The 20,836-nt window shown below is 65.5% G+C and overlaps 2 protein-coding genes across 3 annotated transcripts in view; both read right to left on the bottom strand.

The window, feature by feature from the left end:
• On the bottom strand, nt 1-7,880 carry CCDC154 (coiled-coil domain containing 154). The gene is made up of 18 exons (XM_027042961.2): nt 7,567-7,880; nt 7,262-7,338; nt 6,695-6,959; nt 6,406-6,595; nt 6,263-6,309; nt 5,890-5,985; nt 5,322-5,445; nt 3,785-3,886; nt 3,577-3,705; nt 3,370-3,494; nt 3,000-3,126; nt 2,781-2,918; nt 1,573-1,692; nt 1,410-1,486; nt 1,025-1,142; nt 660-746; nt 235-422; nt 1-140 (listed from the first exon to the last, which is right to left on the bottom strand). The coding sequence occupies exons 1-18, from the start codon at nt 7,878-7,880 to the stop codon at nt 14-16; spliced, it is 2,451 nt and encodes an 816-aa protein (XP_026898762.1). The 3' UTR covers nt 1-13.
• The window catches only part of CLCN7 (chloride voltage-gated channel 7), a 25,511-nt gene continuing 12,497 nt past the window's right edge, over nt 7,823-20,836 (bottom strand). For both annotated transcript variants that reach the window (XM_027043651.2, XM_027043649.2), the window contains 22 exons: nt 20,754-20,819; nt 20,278-20,410; nt 19,947-20,056; nt 19,273-19,353; nt 18,248-18,310; nt 18,045-18,128; nt 17,323-17,416; nt 17,024-17,088; nt 16,459-16,575; nt 15,787-15,841; nt 15,268-15,328; nt 14,588-14,726; nt 13,620-13,713; nt 13,190-13,359; nt 12,153-12,204; nt 11,746-11,873; nt 11,499-11,584; nt 11,119-11,248; nt 10,573-10,632; nt 10,311-10,487; nt 9,824-9,904; nt 7,823-9,571 (listed from right to left, as the gene is read on the bottom strand). In XM_027043651.2, coding sequence (XP_026899452.1) covers nt 9,485-9,571; nt 9,824-9,904; nt 10,311-10,487; nt 10,573-10,632; nt 11,119-11,248; nt 11,499-11,584; nt 11,746-11,873; nt 12,153-12,204; nt 13,190-13,359; nt 13,620-13,713; nt 14,588-14,726; nt 15,268-15,328; nt 15,787-15,841; nt 16,459-16,575; nt 17,024-17,088; nt 17,323-17,416; nt 18,045-18,128; nt 18,248-18,310; nt 19,273-19,353; nt 19,947-20,056; nt 20,278-20,410; nt 20,754-20,819 — 2,133 coding nt within the window. In that variant the 3' untranslated portion in view covers nt 7,823-9,484. The remainder of the gene's footprint in view (nt 9,572-9,823; nt 9,905-10,310; nt 10,488-10,572; nt 10,633-11,118; nt 11,249-11,498; nt 11,585-11,745; nt 11,874-12,152; nt 12,205-13,189; nt 13,360-13,619; nt 13,714-14,587; nt 14,727-15,267; nt 15,329-15,786; nt 15,842-16,458; nt 16,576-17,023; nt 17,089-17,322; nt 17,417-18,044; nt 18,129-18,247; nt 18,311-19,272; nt 19,354-19,946; nt 20,057-20,277; nt 20,411-20,753; nt 20,820-20,836) is intronic.

Consider the following 20,836-nt stretch of genomic DNA (forward strand, 5'->3'; position numbering starts at 1 on the left):
GGAGCTGGCACGTTTATTTCCGGGAAAGGGATGCGGGCGTGAGCGGGCGGGCGGGCTCCTGGCAGAGGGACCTCTCCGAGACCGCGCTCGCCCTCCGCTGCGCCACCCGGCTCATGAGGACCGCCTTCCACTGCAGCCACCTGCCGGGAGACGCGGCTCACGCCTGCTGACCTCGGGGCCTCCCGGCACCACCCTGACCTGGAGGGGTCTCCAGAGGGCGGCTTCCCTGCCCACCTCACGGCCTGATACACGCCCCAGCAGTTCATGGGGACCGCCTCTCCCGGGGCCGCGTCCTTGATGAAAAACCGCTGCCTCACCAGGGACCCGAGGACCCTCCTGCTGCCCAGCGTCAGCGCCCACGGGCCCTCCTCACTCCACAGCCGCACGACGCTCTCACGCAGGCTGGCCAACTCCTCCGCGCGCTGCGGACAAGGGCACCGTGAGGAGGGGCCAGCGCGGGAACGCAGGAATCTGGCCACAGGGGGCCCGACAGCAGACGGGATTTATCTCCCTCTGGACAAACCAGGCTCTTATCTACCGGGAAACCCCGCTCAGGCCAGACACGCAGATGGACAGACATGGGGAAGGCCACAAAGCCAGAGGTTGTGCCGGGGAGGGGGGAGGGGGGGCAGGGTCCACGGAGGGGCCACCTCTCTCACCAGCTTGGTTTCTGTATTAAACTTGAGGTTCTGGATGGTCTTGTTGTCTTGGATGCTGTTCTCCAGTTTCATTATTTGGTTCTGAAACTAAACACGGCCCTCGTCTGTCGGGCGGGGCGAACCCTCGGGCCTGAGGCTGGCCCCTACCCCCGTCCCCCCGTCACTCAGGCAGGAGCTGGCCCGTGACATGTGGGATCTGGGGCGCGTCACTCAGTCCAGGGTTCAGCCGGCGCCTGTCACCGTGATTGCTGCCAGCCCAGCGTCTGGGGACTCTGGACAGGTGTCCCCGCTCAGGGTGTCTTGGTTCTGGGGCCTCCCTGGGGGCCCCTCTGCCGAGTGTGATGGGCACAGGGGCTCAGGGGTACCGTGACCAGCTTGCCCTGGATCTCCGCGATCTTGCGCCCGGGGTTGCCCTCCCTGAGCAGCTGAACAGAGGACAGCAGAGAGGCCAGCTCCTGCCGCACGGCCCCGACCTCGAACTCCCTGTAGGAACAGGAGGGTCTGGGCGGGGGTCCCAGGCCCAGGGCGTGCAGAGGGAAGAGGGCAGGGCGTGAGGGGGCGCCCAGCTTTGCCACCCCTCCAGCGGGAACTGGGGGGGACCCCAGGGGGTGACAGAAGGCCAAGTGGAGGATGTGTGTGGGCTGCACCCGGTGGGGCCAAGCGCAGAGCTGGGGAGATGCAGGGGGCTGCGGGAGTAGGAGACTTGTGGACACAGCAGGGCCGTTCTGAGGCCAGGAGCTGGGGCCTCACCTGGCCTTGCCCTCGGCCGAGATCTTGAGGTCTGAGTCGCTCTTGTGGAGGACGCACTTGTCGGACACGGCCTCTATCTGCAGCAGAGGCAAGGTAGGCGGGCAGCCGGGGCGGCACAGCAGGGTGGGGGTGGGGGGAGGCGGGGCGCCCGGCCCTCACCCACCTGCCGCGGCAGGCTGTCCACTCGCTCCCGCACCTCCCTCAGGTGCGCCTCAGCCTCCTTCTGACAGCGGACCAGGCCCTCCAGGGATTTCTGCTCTGAGCCTTCCCACTCTCTCTTTGCCTAGGACACGGCGGGGACAGGGAGGGGGGACAGATGGATGGACGGGGCCCACTGGAGCCAGAGTTGAACCCAGGCAGCAGAGAGCTCTAGAGGGGGCCGACTCTGAGCTCGTCCACCCAGTCAGCACACAGCCACTCTCCAGGGACCTGGGGACCCCGGGCAGGGCCCCCAGGCTGGGCAGAGCCATATCCGGAAGAAGGAGGCCTGGCTTGGCCCCGAGCCCACCAGGAGTCAGTCAGCAAGGGCACAACGGGCAGCCTGCCCACACCTGCAGGGGAGGGGTCTCGGGAGGCCTGGGGGGGCCCCGCCCCACAGCAGAAGGGTAGACATGTGGCCTTGGGAGGCTTGGGGGGCCCCGCCCCATAGTGGAAGGGTGGACGTGTATTCACAGCAGCGCCTTCCGTGGCCAGACCAGGGGGCGGTGCAGTGTCCATCAGCAGAAGAAAAGATAAGCTGGTCACACACTGTATGGGAGCATTTATAAGAAACGTCCAAAACAAGCAAATCCGCAGAGGCAGGCGTCAGATCAGCGGTCGCCAGGGGCCTCGGGGTAGGGAGTGACCACTAGCCACACCAGGGCTTCCTCTGTGGTGACAGGAAGGATCTATGAGTTATGTGGTGGTTGTCCAACCCTGAATACACGAGCAGCCGCGATCCCCACCCTTTCCAAGGGTGGACGCTAGGGCGTGGGAATTAAAGGTCAACGACACTGTTACTAGAAAGAGGAAAAAACCCAAGGGCCAGGCCACCTTGCCGGCCCCTCTGGAATCCGCTTTGTGGTCGGGGCCACCATGGGCCTCGTGGACAGCAGCTGGGCAGGGGTGGGAGGTTTGGGACCGCCTGTCAGGCCTGCTTGCTCGGGCACTGGAGATGGCTGGGGCTGGGTGTGGGGTGCAGGTGACCCCCCTCTGCTCCGTGCTCCCCCCTGCTCCTGCTCCGTGCTCCCCTCTGCCTCTGCTCCGTTCTCCCCTCTGCTCCGTGCTCGCCTCTGCTCCTGCTCCGCGCTCCCCTCTGCCTCTGCTCCGTGCTCCCCTCTGCTCCGTGCTCCCCCCGCTCCTGCTCCGCGCTCCGCTCGGCTCCGCGCTCACCTCGCTCAGCCGAAGGCTCAGTGTCTGCTCCTGCAGGTCCAGTCTCCAGCTCAGAGCCAGGAAGTGGTCACTCAGGTCCTTCACCTGCGTCTCCAGCTCGGCCAGCGACACCTCCAGGGCCTGGCTCTTCTCTCGTTGCTGCGGGGCGCTGGGCTGAGTGCAGGCACCTGGGGAGGCGGGGCCCCACGGGGAGACCGACCCGGGCCCCGCGGCCCTCACCAGGTCCAGCGCGCTGTGCACCTCCCGCTGGGCCAGCTCCCCGGCCAGCTGCACGGCTTTCAGGTCCTCCCGCAGGCAGGTGGCCAGCTCCGCCGCCCGGCTCTCCTCCAGGTGCCCCTTGACGTCCCTGGGAGTCGGTGCCCAGACAGACCGCCCCTCAGCCGAGGCTGCCTGCCCGCCGAGGCGCTGGGTCAAGGCGGGGGCCTGGCGGCGGGCTCCAGAGCCATCCGGGAGACCCGGGGAGCAGAGAAGGGTCACAGGGCCCACCAGGACGGGGGCTGTGTACAGTGGGGGCACGCTGAGTCCTCCGTGGGGGGGACGGGAGCCCCCATCAGCGGGGGCGGGGGGAGGAAGGGGTTGGGACACCCACCGGGCCTTCTGCTCGGCCAGGAGGATGCGGCTCAGGGACACCTGGTTCTGCCGTACGAACTTGGTCAGCTGGACCACGGCCCCGTCCAGGCCCCGGCACTGCTCCAGGAGGCGGCGTGCTTCCTGCTGCTGTGCGCAAGTGGCCCTGAGCCCAGGCGCCGGCCGGCCCGGCCCGGCCACCCCCAGCCCCTGCCCCCCTACTGCGCACCTCGTGCTGCCCCTGCAGGGCCCGGACGCGCTCCTCGGCCAGCTCCTGCAGCCCCCGCCACCTGCTGTCCAGCTCCTCCCGCAGGCTGCCCTCCGCCTTGAGCCGGGCGCTCTCCGAGACCTTCATCCTCTGTGGGGAGACCCGCCCCCGCCTGCCGTGAGTGGGGCTGTGGGGGGCCCGGCCCGGCCGCAGGCCCGCGGGCTCCCACCTTCTCCAGGGCCAGGAAGCTCTTCTGCAGGAAGCCGCACAGCTTGGCCTCTCTCTTGAGGAAGCGGAGGCTCATCTCCTCCCCGAGCTTGGTCACCTGGGCCTGCGGGGGGTCAGCGCGGCCGCCATGGGGTCGGACCTCCCTCCTCGCCATGTCCGCCCCCGGCCCCCCTGCCATCTCGGACTTCTCTGCTTTCTTGCCCAACCGGGCCCATCACAGAGGGGGCTCTGGGTCCTGTGTCCCCCATTGCCCCCGAGCCTCGCAGAGCTGGGCCTACTGCACCCTCCTGAGGAAGGCCAGCGGGGCGGGCGGGGGCCATGTGTCCCCCCAGAGCGCCAGGCACCAGGGCTGTGAAGGGTCTACAGGGTCCGGAACACACTTGGTGCTCGTGGTGACCACCAGATGCCACACCCAGGGAATCGCATCCTGAGCCGGGAGCCTCCGTGCAGGAAGCCGAGTAAGTAGAGAGCGCTCCACGCTCCACACGCATGGGCGCACACAGGGATGTGCGTGCATAGACCGCACACGCACTTCGCCCTTGAGCTCTGGGCTCCTGCCCCCTCCTCCCCACAGGCAGCTGTGCCCTGGGCCCCGCCAGCCTTGCCCCTGCACACGGGGCGCTCTGGAGCAGGTCAGCACACAGTCTCTGTGAGAGCCCAAGGGTCTGTGCCTCAGTCTGTCCGCTCTGCAGTTACAGCGCAAAAGCAGAAGCGGACGACAGTAAATGAGTGGGCTTTGCAGAACCAGGCGGAGGCCACAGGTTGCTGACCGGGCACCCGAGAGCGCTTGGGGAAGACGCGGGCACTTGGAACCCGCCTGGCACGTCAGGAATCCGAGGGCCAGTGAGTGCCTCCCGGAGCTCCTGGCCGCAGCGGTGGGCAGGGTCTCGATGCAGCCAAGACGCCACCTTCCCGAAGGGCAGAGGAAGGGAGGCCACCGAAGCTGGGCAGCCGAGCTATGTGGGCAGCAGCTGGGAGCACTTGGCCCGCGCAGGCCCTGGTCTCTGTTTGCAGAGCTGAAGAGGCTGGGTCTGGAGACATGCCTCCCGTGCCCTGCCCTGCCTCCCAGGGTCTCACGCAGCGGGGGGCACCTGACCAGCCCAGGGCTGGGACCACGCCGGGAGATGGCCGAGAAAGGGGCTTCAGGGCTACAACGTCCTATGTCCTGATTTGGGTGCTGGTCACAGGAGGGGGGGTGAGGGGCGGGGGCTAAGACAGGGCCACTGAGGTCTCATCTGTGCAGAAGGATGAGCTCGGTCTCAGCGCTTCCCAAATCGCAGCCCTGGGCCACGTGCGGCTACTGGGCATCTGGAACGTGGCTCACGTGACCGAGGGACCTAAAATGTTAGCTCATTTCCACGGACGAAGCCACCTGTGGCTGGTGGCCACCTACCGGACGGGGCAGGACCGTGGGGGGACCACGTGGGCCCAGTCACGTGGGCGGGAAGGACACGGGCTACAGGTGCAGTGATCTCTTCTGACGGACCCTCCTGGTGGCGGCTCGCCTGGCTGCCCGGGCCCGGCCTCCCTCCTGGTACCTGCGTCTTGGCCACCTCAAGGTCTGCCCTCTGGCTCGCCTCCTCCTGGCTCTTCTGCAGTCCGCTGCAGGCCGCTTCCCGGGACTGTTCCTCCTGCTCCAGCCTCCCGGCCAGCTCGGCCAACCTAGGGCAACGGCGAGGGTCACAGCAGCCCGGCCGGCCAGAGGGCCTGGCTGTGGGGCTACCGTGAACTTTTCGGGGCCTCCGGACACTGAGAGTCCCTCTCGAGGCCAGGCCTGCATCCGGGGGGGCCCAGGCTGACCTACAGGCCACCTGGGCAAACACAGACAAGGATAAGCCGCTGACTTCTGTGTACCCATGCGGGGACGTGACAGCGGCTTGGATGAGTATGACTGATGGGGAAGAGAGCGGTAGGGATTCTGGACCTAACTCTCTTTTCCCCACAGAGGGTCCGGGGGGGGGGGGGTCCGAGCCCTCCACCCTGTCGACCAGCAGCGTGGCACCAAGGGCCAGGGGACGCCTTCCCTGCCTCGGTGCCTCCTACCCACGTGACCACACGTGGGAAGTTCAGAGCCGGCCCCCAAGGAGGGAGGCAGGCGGAGCCCACCTGAGGCTGGCCTCCTGCTCGGTGTCCTTCCGCTCAGAGTCCTGGAGCGCCTGCTTCCTCCGGACCTGTGTCAGGGCTTCCCGGACCTCCACCAGCCTGGCACGCAAGAGCCACTTCTGCCTGGGGCCTGCCTGGCTCGCCCTCCTGGCCGCCTTTGGGGTTCATGTCCCAGCCCAGGGGCCCCGGCAACGGGTCTCCTGCCCTTTTCTCTGCAGGTGCCACGGCCCATGCAAACCCAGACTTCTCGGGCTGGGCCGTGGATACACGCTGCTTACCAGAGCGAGGCGACCAGGACCCCAGGTTCCCGCCCCAGCCGCCGCTTTCCCAAAGCCCCTGACCTCCCGCTGGGGCCCAGGCCATCGGTGTGGGGTACCTCCTGTCCAGGGCCTGCATCTGGGTCTGGTTCTGGGGGCTAGGAAACTGGAAGGAGGAAGGGCAGGCTGAGCCTCACAGCATGGCCGGCACCCACAGGGGCCGGGGAGCCCCGCCCGTGGGTGGGGACGGCGGGCAGCTGACCTCGAGGGCCTCCTTCTCGGGGGCCCGGGCCACCCGCCGTAGGTCCTGCTGAAGCTTCTTCAGCTCCGAGTCCTGGAGTTGCACGCAGGCCCGCAGCCGGAGCATTTCCCGGAGCAGGCTCAGCATGGCCGGCTCACAGCGGTCCCTGTGTTCCCGCAGGGACACCACCTCGGCCTGCAGGTCGGCCACCCTGGCCAGGGCGAGGAGCAGGCTGAGTCGGGCCGCGTGTGCCGGGGGGTGGGGGCGGTAGGCAGCGTGGCTCTCCCTCCCCGGCTCCACACGGGCTCACCACTGCTCCAGCTGCTTCCAGGGCTTAGGGGGATCCTGCTCGGGGACGGACGTGGCAGACGCCAGGTGGCTGGACTCATACCTCTCGGAGATCTCCTCCAGACTCAAGAGCCCGGGGCTGGCCAGCTCCTCCTCCAGGGAGAGCCCCAGGTCCCCCAGGGTGATGGTGCTCGCCTGGGAGGGGGGCGAAGCCCCGGATAAGGGGTGGCTAGCGGCCAGCTCTGTGAGAAGGCGACCTCTGGGCCGGCGAAGGCCCCCAGGTGGAGCTCAGGATAACAGGGACTGAAATCCCTGTCTGCTGAGCTCAGTGTCCACTGCGCTCACCTCCACCCGTCCGGCTGAGTCACCCAGCGCAGCCCTGGCTGGGCTCGGCTCGCGCTGCCCCAGAGAGACCGGAGCCTGAGGACACACGGCACTAGGCAGCAGAAATGGGGCAGTGCTCTGCCTGCCCAGTTCCAGAGGGAGCCCCCGGGCAGCGAGGCGACCTGAGGGGTCAAGGAATTAGTGCCGTCCCGGGTGGCCCACACTCCTGCCCTCCTGGCTCGGCCCCTGTTGGTACCAGGCTCACCCGACACGGCTTCACCGGCAACCACCGTCCGTGGCCTCAGCCGCTGCCCAGAGGCCCCGGGCCTCGCACCAGGGCGGCTGGACGGAGGCAGGGAAGGCCTCGGGGGGCACCCACCCTCGCGTCTCTCCTTCCGATCCAACAGCAAGGTAGACAGAGCCGCACGGCAGCAGGGGCTCTTCCGGAACCGTCTTTTCGTCACCAGAACCTTCGCACGTCACGGCCCAACTGCCAGTGGAACCCGGGCCCTCAACTCTCCCGGCAAGGCCTTCCCAACTGCCTGTTCCCAGAAAGACCCGAGAGGGCACCATTCAGCCGGCCAGGGCCAGGGCAGGGAGTGGCTGCTGGCCTGTGGGCCAGAAGCAGGGACCCCAGCGGGCCCCAGGTGGGAGGGACAGGTGGGGGCATTCTCCGGCCAGCCGGTCAGAGAAGGGGTTGTCCGGGACAGATAGAACAGGCAGAGGCACGCGGCCGGAGCAGGAGAGGGTGCCGGCCGCAGGCGCGGGCTGCGCGCGGGCTCCAGGATCCTCGTGGCCACAGTAAGAAAGCAAACAGAGGCGGCTGCAGCGTTTCCATGGTGCATTTTATTTAATCCCACGTGACGAATGTGCGGCCGGTTCATGCCGTCAACGCAAACCACGACATGCACACTCTCCCACGCCAGGTCCTCCCAGCCTGACGCGGTGCTCCCCCTGCCCGGTCGCTCACACTCCCACGCCAGGTGCTCCAAGCCCAGTTCTGTGCTCCCCCTGCCCAGTCGTTCACACTCTCCGCCAGGTCCTCCCAGCCCGGCACGGTGCTCCCCCTGCCCGGTTGCCCAAGCCCACCCACAGAGGGCACAAGGTGGACACTCCGAAGTCAACCCGTGGTCCGGGGCCCTTTCGAGGCCCTGCCTGTGGCCACATCACCCCCCTCGTGGCCCAGAGCAGCATCCAGACCAAGGGCCCAGGGGCAGCAAACCGCCCAGACTGGCCCTGAAGCTGTCTGGCAGCTGGTGCCAGCACATCCCATGGGCGTTTGTCGGCCACAACTGCTTCCTCACCCGTGGGTTTCTGTGTCTCTTGCCTTCCCCGCCTCCCTGTGGGGTCCCACATGCGCATCCAAGACGCCCCGTCCCAGATACCCCCACCCTCAGCGGTCCTGCAAATCCCCCACTGCTAGACTGTGGCTGGTGCTGAGCAGGAACAAGGGAGCCAAGCTGCAAGTGTGAGGGTACGATTCCTTTATTTCTCCCTTTCAAAGCCCCCGCTCCTCTCACCGCGTCCCCCAGGGGGGCTCCCACCAAGAAGGGACCAGCGTTTTGAGGACCCACTTCCTTTAAGGGGCCAGAACCAAGGCGAACCGTCCCCCACCCCATCCCCAGCTGCTACAATGGCACCCACGTCACCTAGTCTCAGAAGTAGGCCAGGGAATCACCTCCAGAGAAGGTTTCCTAGGGCTCTGGGGACACAGGACACCGGATCCAGGCCCATCTAGCCTAACAGAGGCACAGCATTCCTGCTCTGGGCTCACCAGCCCATCCCAGAGCCCACCTGCCCATCCTAGAGCCCACCTGCCCATCCCAGAGCCCACCTGCCCCAGGACTGGAACTGGAGCTGTCCTGGAACACGGCCCCGGACCAAGGGTCCTCAGAGGCCAGAGGGAGCCCCCACGGGCTTAGATAGCAGCTCTCAGTGCCGTGCACTCTGGCGACAGCTGTGGGTCTGGTCTGGACCACATCGGGGTGACGGAGGCGTTCACCCCATCGATGTTTTCGGCTTTCTCTCTGGCCAAGACCCCAGAGAGGCCGTGTGGTGAGTCTGGCAAAAGAGCCTAACTCCCTACAGAGCTGGCTGCAGAGGCCGCTCCCCGGGGCCCCGCCTCCAGGTGTCCAGCTGGAGCCTTTGCCAGACAGGTTCCAGTGCCCAGGCCCATCACCTCACGGCCACAGAATGAGCCAAAGGGACAAGGCCACGATCTCTGCAGCAGCTGTGCGTCACCCGGGCCCCAGCTGGTGACGCACAGTCGGTGTGGTCCTTCCAGGCCGGCCCGCAGGGGAACAGACGGCACACGAGCAGCAGAGGGCCCTGCCTGCGGGCTGGCACCACTGGGACCCACGGGGTGCCGCTCGCTCACGGTCTCACAGGCGCACAAACACAGACACACACGTCCCGAGGAGTAGGGGATGCCGGATCCAGTGCTGATCCAGGGAGCGGGGCGGGGGGGGCCCAGAGAAGGGCTGAGGCCTCACGTCTGGGCCAGGGAGAGCTCTTCAAGGCCCCCTTTCCCGAGCCGGTACCTGGCTAGGTCTTTCCTGGTCACCAGTCCGACCACCTGTGGAGGCAAAGCCAAGTCAGTGACGCTGGCAACCCCCTGCCTCTGGGGAAGCCGCTGCCCCACGTGCCAAGGGGCAGCACAGTTGGGGGAACCCCAGGACCGAGCAGGTGGCCAGTCTGGATACCGAACCTCGAGTCCCCCACAGGAGCCGAGAGCGAGTACCCACCCGCGACCAGGGCAGTCAGCTCAGGAGGCAAAGGGCGAGGCTGGCACCCGGGCTCCCGCGGGCACGCCCTCCCCACCACTCACCTGGTTGCAGTTGTCCACCACCACCAGGTGCCTGAGGCCCAGCGCCCGGAACAGCTTGAACACCCGAGGGAGGGACGCCTCCTGCAAAGGGAGGGGACAGGGCCTCAGCTGACCTGCCGGCCCCGCTAGTATGGGAAGGGGTTGGCTGGCGGTCCCCCCTGCACCTCCCCCCTCCGCACAAAGATGCGTCCCGGAGACGCCTGGGGGGCTCGGTTGGCTGAGCGCCCGACTCCTGATTTCAGCTCAGGCCACAGTCTCACGGTTCGTGGGTTTGAGCCCCGCGTGGGGCTCTGCGATGACAGTGCAGGGCCTGCTTGGGATCCTCGCTCTCTTTCTGCGCCCCTCCCCCGCTCTCCCCCCCTCTGCCCTTCCCCCACTCGTGTGCGCCCCATCACGCTGTCTCAAATTGAAAAAATGTAAAAAAGAGAAAAACAAAGGACGTGTTCGGAGTGGCTCCTGCCCTGGCCACAGCCTCTCGGGCAGGCACCTGGGGCACCGTGTAGGGGGAGGGGTTCATGAACTCTGAGAGGTCCATGGTGCACTCCCGCTCATCCTGGGACACATGGATGGACTGGATCGGGGGGAAGCGTGGGTAGGCGTCCCGGAAGTCCTTCAGCCGAAGCCGCCGCCGCACCAGGCCCATGTTGGAGCGCTCCACAAACACCTGCAGGCAGTGGTGTGTCAGGACTCGGGCGCCCGGCTGTGTCTCCTGCCTCCCACCCCCACCCCGCCAGGCGCCCGGCAGCTACCTTGTGCTTCAGGAGGACGATCAGCTGGGAGCGCAGGATCAAGCCCTGAAGCCGGGCCGGCTGCAGAAAAGAGACCCGTCTGTGGTCTGTGGGTGAAGCCCAAACCCGAGGCCCTTCCTGTCATGCTCAGTGGCCCCGCGGCGACCTTCGAGGCAGACACCGGCCCTGCAGCAGGCATCTCGCACACTCCCGGCAGCGGCAACGGGACGTGACCACGGGAACGAGGCGACGAGAAGCCGGGGTGAGACGCACACCGCGGCCCTGACATCCCAGGCAGCTCCTGACGGGTGTCCCCCGCCCCCCCCACAGCTCCTCAGCTGACAGGGCAGGAGCCCAAGACACGTGGATGGCTGGCCACCCCCAGCGGGCCGCCTCTGCCCGGCTTCCTGATTCCGTTCCTTCCCAGCAAGCGGGGCGAAGCCCCAACTGCGCGTGCAGGGTCTCCATATCCGCAGCACGGCTGCACAGGCCACGCATGCAGCCGGGAACTTGGCCTCTGCCAGCCGTCCCGGGGCCGCGTGCGCGCGGGTGGGCCGCCCCGGGTACCTGGCTGTCGTCGGCCAGCTCCACCACAGGGAACCCGTTGTGATTGGAGGCCGTGTTGCTGAGAACGTCCACGATGACGCCCACCTTCTCCCTCCTCCGCAGGCAGACGACCGGCGTGCTCATCACCTCCCTGCGGAAGAGCCCCTGCTGTGGCCTTGCCGTGACCAGCCACGGGACCGAGGGGAGCTCCCCGCTCTGCTCACACGGGAGTGCACGCGTGATACGTGTGCAGCCCCCGTAGGCGGGAAAACCGGGGACGGGGAGCCAGGAGCCTGCAGACCCCCAGGGGCTTCCCCGGCCGGCTGCCCACACGGCGCTTCCCCAGACCCTCAGACACGGGCCCTCCCAAACCGCCAGAAGCCGCCACGGTGCCACTGTACCTGGCGGTGAGCGAATGTGAGGTGACGGGGGCCTCCCAGTGCAGGAAAGGCACGCTCTGCAGCTGGATGTGCATGTCGTACAGGCCCTGAGGACGTGCGGGCTGTTGGCGCGGGGGCTCTGTCGGTCCCTCCCTCCACCTCTGCTGCACACCCCCAGCCCCCAGGCTCAGGCTCCCGGCCAGGGGCATGGAGGGCCCACCAAGCAAGGGACAAGAAGGATTGGGAAGCCTCTTCCCACAAGCCACACCTCGATGAAGATGTCCCCCACAATCTTGGCAGTCATCAGGACCAGCATGATGGGGAAGCCATAGGTCACGTTGCTGGTGGCCTCCATCATGATGACTGTCAGGCTGAGCGTCATCCTCACGATCCCACCTGTCCAGGGGTGGGGGGGTGTGGGAGGGGAGTCAGGGGTGGCGTCCAGCCTCTGTGGGCCACAAGGCCTCTCCTACCTCCCCTGCCCATCTGTGTTCGGTGTGCACACCTGCATGCCCCCCGACCCCACCATTTACCCTCGTGGTCCGCCCGGGCAGGCCGCACTGGGTGGGGACAGTGACCCTGCACAATGACACGGGGTCAACTCCTGCCTTCACTCCTCCAAGGGGAAGATGCCCCCTCCTAACCTTGGGACCCCACGGGGAGGCCAGGACTCACCCAGCTGGGCGGCCGCTCCCATCAGGGCGTATTTGCCAGGATCCGCCCAGATCTATGAGGATGACAGAGGAGGGTCAGGGGCTGGCAGCCCCCTACTCAAACCCAAAGAGATGCATGACGCCCCAGGGGCCACTGGGCCCAGCAATTCCAGCCCTAGAAGGAAACCCTATGGTTTACACACACGTGAGCAAAGTGGTCTGTGGCAGCATCCAGGGTGACAGAAACCTGGAAGTACCCTAGGTGCGCCCCGCTCAGGATGCCCCGAATGACCTATGCCACCTGCACGCACCGGACGACTCAGTAGCTAAGACAAAAAGCACCTTCTGTGCGCTGAGGAAGGACAGTGGCGCCCACACGCACGCAGCGGGCACCATCTGTGCAGAAATGACTGCACCGTGAGGGAGCAGGGAACCCAGCACGTGCACAGCACGGACAGACGCGGGTGACGCCTCACAGTGTGGGGTTCTGCTCAGGAAATGCCCAGAACGGGTGCATGTGCAGAGACGGGGTGTGGCAGCAGCTGCCAGGGGTGCAGGCTTCCTGGGGTGAGGGATGTCAAGCATGGCGCTTGACAGCAGAGACTCGTACACAAGTCTGAGAACACGCTAAGGAGCGCCGAACTATGTGCTTCCGCGGAGGGGGAGGCCTTACGGTGCACAAACCGCTTCAGGATTGAAAGACCACCACCCAAAGACCACGTCTGGAAGGAAACCTGACAAAACACACAACCAGAGCCTGGAAAAGGGAGCAGATGGGGGGACGGGAGACTCTGCCTGTGCCTTCTCACAGGTTTTTAAATCTTGACTAAAATAAGAATAAAAACACAAAACATGGAAACCAAGTCCCAGAGGCCGGCACATGCGCCTCGGTCACATGCTCCCAGGGCCCGTCCTGTGACGGGAAACACCAAGCCTCCCCGACGAGCGTCTGTGCAGCACAGACAGGCAGCTGGGCCACGGGACGCGTCAAACACCCGCGTCCAGGAAACTCAAGGCCGAGCACAAGCGCCGTCCCGCGCGCTGGGAGCCCACACTCACCGCGGCCCCGGTGACGTAGGACAGGGAGATCCCGAAGAGCCGGCCCCAGGCGGCCCCGATGAGCAGGGACGGGATGAAGACACCAGCGGACACCGTGAGCCCGTAGGTCCAGCAGGCCAGGAAGAAGTAGACCAGGGTGAAGAGACCTAGCGTCACGGGGTTGTAGGAGCCTAGGGGAGAAGGGGCTGGCCAGGGCCTGAGCGTGGACCCACCCGCGTGGGCCCACGCCAGCAGCCGCCCTCCAGGAAGAGAAGGGTCCGGCCGAACCCCTGCACACCAGCGTGCCCACCACTGCGGCAAGGGTGGTGACCCCTGCCCTCAGGGCACAGCTGGCCGGAAGGCGATACCCGGGCCCTGGGCCCAGTGACCGCGGGTCGGTCAGAGAGCACGTGGGGACACGCGGCTGGCACCAGAGAGCCTGGGCACTCACCTGGTGGGTCGTGGAAAAGGCTGACCACGCTCTTCTCGGGGGTGTTGAAGAAGGCCGCGGCCATGGAGTTGTACTCACCGTCCGCACAGAAAAGCTGTGAGGGTGGAAGAGCAGACAGGCCGCTGGGGCCAGGGGCCAACCACGTGATGGGTGGGGCAGGTCAAGGCCTAGCAGGGGCCAGCAAAGAGCCAGGCCCAGGAACGGCCAGAGCATCAGAGGTCCAGCCTGCAGGGGCCAGTCCACGGAACAATGGGGTACACAAGGACTCCGGGACGCACCCCTGAGCACACTCCCGGGGCTCAACAGGCGGCCACCTGAGCGCTGGTGTGCAGGGGTCCGGCCCTCCCAGGCAAGCACAGCTGTGGTTCCTGGACGCCTAACCCACAGAGGAGGCCGGCTCGGGTGGCCAGTCGGCTGGGGGAAGCCCAGACCCACACCCGTGACACCGGTTTCTATCCACCCGTCAGTGGTCACTCTCTGGTGCATCCGCCAGCCCCTGGCCACCGTGAATCTGCTCTGCCTCCGTGGACCCGTCTGTTCTGCATGTTTCACATACAGAGCGTCACACACCATACGGGACTTTGTGTCTGGCTCCTCTCCACAGTGTTTTCGAGGTTCCTCCATGCTGTATTGTGTGTCAGGGCTTCACCCCTTTTCATGGCCAAATAAACCCATTTACAGGCAAACCCTGTCGTGTTTATCCGTGTGCCAACCACCAGAGCACGTGCGTGCGTGTGGCTGCACTTTTCAGGCCCACACCCACAACAACCCGCTTTGGAAGTCCTCGTGTGGCCCTGGGCAGGCCAGTGCTCTGGAGGGAGGACCGGGAAGATCCTGTCTGACATAATGCCTCTCCCTGACGCCCGGTGGCCCTGGGAAGCCCCTCCATCCCGGAGTTCAGCTGTGCCAGCCTCCTTCCTGCTGGGCCCCGGCTGGCGGACCCTTCCCCCCAACCCTGGACCCCCTACCTGGAGGGGATAGGACACGGAGCTCCCCTGCAGGGGCTGGCAGTCCCGCGATGAGTAAATCAGCACGAAGGCGACCGTGGCCGTGACGGCAGCCACCAGCATGGCCTCAATCACCTGGAGGCAGGGCCGGTGGATGTACCTAGAGCAGACAGCAGGATGGACAGGGCCTTGGGACGGCTGGACGCCTGGGCCGCTGCCATGACAATGGAGACCATGGCTCCAAGGAAAGCCCGTCACAGGACACAATGGGGTGACAGTGCGCAGGCACCAGGTCATCTGGATGCTCCCTGGCAGCACTTTCAGTCCGGGCCAGACAACAAGAAGGAAGGTGTGCGTCCTTGAGCCCAGGACCCGCCCGAAGGTTCAGGAAACTTGCGAGCTCCCACGCTGCTCTGCAGGTCTGCGGGCCCAACTATACCCCGGGTCGAGACGCCCAGATGGACCAGGCCGAGGCTGGATGGAGCAGCTGGGAGGACCCCAACCCCAGGGCCCCTTTCCGGGCCTCCAGCCAAACCCAGCCTCACCCAGCCCCTGGCCAGTGCTGGCCCATCACAGAAGGACACACGTTGGCACACGGCCTTCCGCGTGGCTCCGTGGGCACAGGGCCCACAATACATCCGTTTTCAAAGGCCCCAGGAGCCACACTGGTCTGTTTGGTCCACAAAGTGCAGGTTTCTCACCTGATTCGAAACATCGTCAGCCAGTAATTCAAGGCATTGAACACGGCCCCAAGAATACCACCTACGACCGGGAAGGGGGAGCATGTAAGGGACACGGGGGAGGAAGGAGGGGGCCTCCCAGGCAGCAGAGGCGTGGGAAGGGAGCAGTGTATGTCTGTGTCACTGCACCCTGACAGACGCCCTGGCTTGTCTCAGAGGCTTTGCTTTCCTTCCAGGAAAAAAGGTTTCTCACAGCAGAAAGCACCATCCACAGCTCATTCTGTTTCTCTGTGGACCCCCTGCCTCCCCCCCCAACAGCAGCTTCTCCGGTGGAGAGGTAAAGCTCTGGTCTTCGGGCTGTGGGCTCCCTCCTGGGGGCGTGTGCACAGGGCAGGACACGGGAGGATGTGGGGTGCGGGGCTGCTTTCCTCTCCGGCCACCTCAAAGCTGGGCCAGGCTGGGCTCTGGCAGGCCCTGACCCCACTGGAAGGGACCTGCGGCCGTCTGGGGGAGTGACAGGAAGCACGGACCAGCCCTTACCCACCACGCCCATGGCGATGAAGATGGGGATCTCGTGGATCGTGTACACCATCGTCTGCACAGGGGAGAGAACGAGCAGCCCGTGAGCTGTCTCCACGCAGACCCTGGTACAGACACGGCCCGCAGTCTGCCCGTGCACACGGCGCCCCCAGCATTTGGACGCAGAACCGTGGGGGTCCCACGAGACAGAAGCGCCGGGCATTCTGAGCAGATCACGCTCCCTGTAAGGCTTTCACCTGCTCCTGGTCTGCGTCTCCGTCCAGCTGAAGGCGGGGACGGCCCAAGCTTCTACCAAATGGCGGTCAGCGGGGCACAAGTGAGGAAGAGCCCCGGGAACGCGTCTTGTGACCCTCTGAGCCACCCAGGGCTCCTCTGTGTCCGCGTGCGCGGCCCCTCCCGGGAGTGGGATCTAAGCACCTTTGTCCAACAGTCAGCAGACGGCCAAGATACCCCCGGGAGTGTCCGATGGGTGTCAGGCATCCTAACCTGACGGGCAGTTCCGAGGTGTGCTTTCCTCCCATCTCCGGCCCTCGGCACTTAGCTCAATCATGCAGCTAAAACCAGCTATTTCTCTACAGTCCACGTTCTCAGAATGAACCGGAATCATCCCGGGATGATCTTGGCCCCACACTAAGAAAGAACCGGGAAGGACGCGGGAACACATTATATTACCTCTGTGTCAAATCTTCCAAAGTTGATCAGCCCTGGGCTCGACAGGTCCCATATGTTTCCATGATAAATGCTCAGGACAAAATTGAGGGTGAACGTGGAAATCATGGAAGCAAAGAACTGTAGGCAGAGAGAACGAGCGCCATCAGAACGAAGCCCATTGGGCCGAAGTCCCAGAGCCAGGAGGCTGGGTGGGGGCCTTCCCCTGTCACTTAGGAGGTGTCTGGAGACCCTCCCGAGGCTGGCCCCTCGCGGCTGGACGAGTGGGTCACTGCCTTGTGTGGATGAGCGTTGGGCCAAGCCAGTGATGGAGCTGAGGGACGAGCTGTGCGGGGTCTGGGGTCCTGATAAGCAGGAGAGCAGGTGGCAAACAAGGCCCGTGGCCGACGGGGGACGGGCAGCGGCTCAGGTCAAGTGATGGGCAGGGCCGGCCATGACAGACCCACAGGGTGCACGGCTCCCAGCACGTCAGGGGACGTCTCCCCAGGAGCAGGGGCCCGCCAGACAGCAGAGGCCAGGGACTGGCAGTGCCTGACTCCAGCGAGGGAGCAGCCCTCCACAGACTTACTATTCTCCACGTCAGGAACTGGTTCCAGAAGGAGGCGCCCTCCTCCAAGCTGAACAGCACCCCACCTAGAACGGCAAGCAGCCCGGCACTGCCGTGCTGACCCAGGCCGCGGGGGACCCCGCATCTACCACAGCCCCTGCCCCACGAGACCCCAGGGCCCCAAGACCATCCAGGGCGGCCACAGGGCCTCTCGGGGGCACGTGCCCATCCTCACCCCGAGCTCAAAGTCTGCCAACACCAAGAACTCTCCTCCACACAGTGGGCACGGAGACCTCCCCGGCACAGGCCGCCCTCCTCACCCACAGGGGCTCCAAATGCAGCGGACACTCCGGCCGCAGCTCCCGCTGAGACGAAGTCCCGCTTCTCCGTGTCTCTGCGGAAGTACTCGAAGATCTACAACAGGAAGAAACGGGGAGAGTGGGGCTCAGCCAGCCTCCCCGAGGGCACTTCACTGAGAAAGGGCCGAGGTCAGCCAGAGGCCACGGAGACAGGGCCCGAAGGCAGAGGGGGGCAGGGAGGAGGGGACATGAAGGCGTCTCGGGACAGCCATCGACTTGCATTCACAAAGACCAGACAGCTGACGAGGCGACACACGCTGAACGCACCCTTGCATGCCAACAACCGAGAGAGGGGACCGAAGACACCCATTCACAACAACGAGGACACGTCACAGTCTGCCTAAGAGACACGTTAGAAACTCAAAACCCCACCGCCAACTGCGAGCAGATGAGCTGAAAACACGTTCTTGACTGAAAAATCTAAGACTCTGCTTATAAAAACAACGAACGTGTGCATTCCCACATCAACTCAGCGCACTAGCCATCAAAACGTGGTGGCTTTTAGGGGAAACGTGACAAAAGTGCTCTGGAACAGGTCCCGAAACTAAGCCTCTTCAATGTGTCCATGAGTCACTCTTGCCTCCTCGTTCTGCGTGCCTTGGGGATGGTCGCGGGAGAGGCCAAGGTCCTGGCAGAGCCTCCCAGGGATGCGTGGTCGTCCGTGTCAGCAGGAGAGAACTCACCTTGAAATCTCGCTTCAGCGACGTTGACCTCCCTTGGGAAATCCCGGCGGCGATCACAGAGCCGGAGTGAATCATCGGCCCCTCCTAGAAGCACAGGACAGCCGCCCTCAGACAAGCGTGGCTCCGAGAGAACACAGTGGCCTCGGGTCGCAGGCAGAGCGCGGGGGACTCAGGCTAGGACGGCACCACACGCGCTCCGTTACCTTTCCCACTGCCAGTCCGCCCACCACAGACAGGATCACTCCAGACACTTTGATCACGAGGGTCTAGAATACAAGGGAAAACACATCGAGTCTCTGATCGAAGGCCACACGGTCTGGGAACCTGTAGCAAAGCTGTAAACGTGAAGCAATCCTGACTACGTGTCCAGCCCCAGCCCCACGAGACAAGGCAGGTGGGGAGGGCCCACACGTCTATCGCGGGTATCCTCGGAGCCGGGCTCCCGGCTGATTCTTTCCTGACTTCCTTATCTTCCCATTTTCTACCCTGAGTACTCGTGTGTCCCAGGGAGCAGAAAGCAGCAGGAGGTACAGCTCCTCCGGGCCCCCGGGTGCATTTCTCTGCCGACCACCTGCCAGGGTCGCTGCCCACCGCCGCCTGGCTACCCGTGTGGTAGCCAGCAACGGGGCAGATGCTGCTCCCAGCGGCTCTGAGGCGAGTCCTGCCCTTTGCAGCAGGGCACGGGGCCTCCCCCGGGGTGTCACCCCCAGTGCACAGCTGCCGGCCCCCAGGAGCACCCCCTCTCCCCAGACAGGGTGAGAAGCCTCTGGCTGAGGCATGCCGACCCAACACCGGAAAGGACAACGGAGGGACCACGCTCCTGACCCCCCCAACCTCCTCAGAAACAGGGTGTCAAAGACAGTAAGTGTAACGAACATCGAGGACAATTTTAAGAACAAGAGAAGCGTCACGGCAAGCGTACCCACCACTCTACCAGAGTTGTTCTCGTTTGGAAACATTAACCACCACGCAGAACTTAGGTTCCACACCGCCGTGACCCTAACAGATACCCCATTTCAGCATTTGTGCAGGACTTAAAGCGCTAAGAGAAAACCTCACCACCTTCCAAAGCAAGATTACGTAAAATCCACGCACGTGCTCACGGGCAGCACACAGAGTCCATCTGGGCCGGTCCCCACGTGCAGGCGGGCAAACCGGGAGCTCCCGACCCCGCGAGAACCCCACGCGGAGCGCCTGCTGCCAGCCACGCGCCCCCTCCGGGCCTCACCTTGAGCCGGACCACATGCGGGATCTTCACCCCGTTGAGGAAGCACTTGATCTGGGGGATCCCGCTGCCGGCAGCGACCGGCTGGAAGGAGGCAGAGGCCAGCACTGAGCCGGGTCAGGTAGCGAGGGGCCGCAGCCACCACCCGGCCCAGGAGGACACAGCCACGCGGGGCCCCACACGGGGAACAGCTGCCCACGGAGGGATTCTCGCTTCACCCCCTAGGCAGTGACCACCGGGGTCGGCAGACCACGGGAGGGGTGGGGAAAGGAGAGGAAAGGAAGCCCGGTGTCCCCAAGAGGGCACGAGGGGCGGGGGACGCTACAAGACAGACAGGAGGTACATGCCACACACTGGCCGATGGGGCTGGGGGGGAGGGCACCGCACAGCACCCCACACAGAAGCTTCTGGATGCTATACCCACGACAAGAGAGAGGCAAAGGGGCAGGCGAAGGAAGGCAGGCTTCTGAGAGACACGGGGGGGTCCCTTCCACCTGGGCCGGCCCCACAGTCCTCGCTGAGCAGGGCAGGAGCCCGGCGCCCTGGGGTCGGGGGCGACTGGACGTTTAACACCTGCGCCAGAGGCCCCAGCAGTGTAGCCACGCCCACCCGGCCAGCACAGTATCAGGGCTCCCACCCACGCAGGCGCCCCTGCCTCGACCTCCTGGTGGCCCTACCTCCACAAACGCGACGATGGCGGAGCCGACGAGCACGAATGCGGAATTGAGGGTGGCCCACAGCAGAAGGGAGAAGGACAGCCCGCCCCGCTCCGTGAACTTGTCGATGTCGAGGGCTCGTCAAGGATGAAAACTTTCCTGCTCTCTCCTGCGGCCCGGCCTCCCGAGCCCCAAGTGCCAGGAGCTGCGCACTGACCGGACCGTCACCTCCCGGCCGTGACAGACACGGGCACGCAGCCACACCTCCCCACCCTTGATAGCACACACGCGGGGCTCAGAGGCTTCGCTGCCAGTGGACCCTCCTGTGCTGGGGACCACAGACGAAGGATACTGTCCTTGACGACCTTGTACTTCAGGCCAGCCACGTTCTCCACCACAATGTCGATGAAGCAAGCCACGAGGCCCGTGAGGATCCCGATCATGGCACAGATGACCCAGCGCTTCATCTCCACCGTTCGGAAGGCCTGTGCGGGGTCGGGGGGGGAGGGTGCCCATCAGAAGCGGGTGCGGGGGGGGGAGGCCCCCACTGGGAACGGCACGCTACACACGGACCCCGCATCACGGGGAGGCGGCCTCTGGTCATCTCAGAGGCAGTGGGCCTTCCCAACCGATTTGCCATCAGAGGCCGCCACCTTGGGCGCCTGGGAGGAGGCGGCCTCCGCCACCCACAGGACACAGCCGCTCCCACACGGGGCCCCACGCTGGTGTCTCTTGCAGAAGGGATGGAGGTGTGAGGACCACGGAGGGGGAGGGAGATGGCGCCAGGGCAGCGCGGGGCAGCGGCGTGGGCGGCCCGCGCAGACTCACCGTGTGGTTGATCCGCCGCTCCTCCTCCAGGAAGAGCTGGTTCTCGCTGTTGTCATAGTCCAAGCTCTGCGGGCGGCAGACAC

This window comes from Acinonyx jubatus, chromosome E3 (genome assembly GCF_027475565.1).
Source record: "Acinonyx jubatus isolate Ajub_Pintada_27869175 chromosome E3, VMU_Ajub_asm_v1.0, whole genome shotgun sequence".
NCBI lineage: Eukaryota > Metazoa > Chordata > Mammalia > Carnivora > Felidae > Acinonyx > Acinonyx jubatus.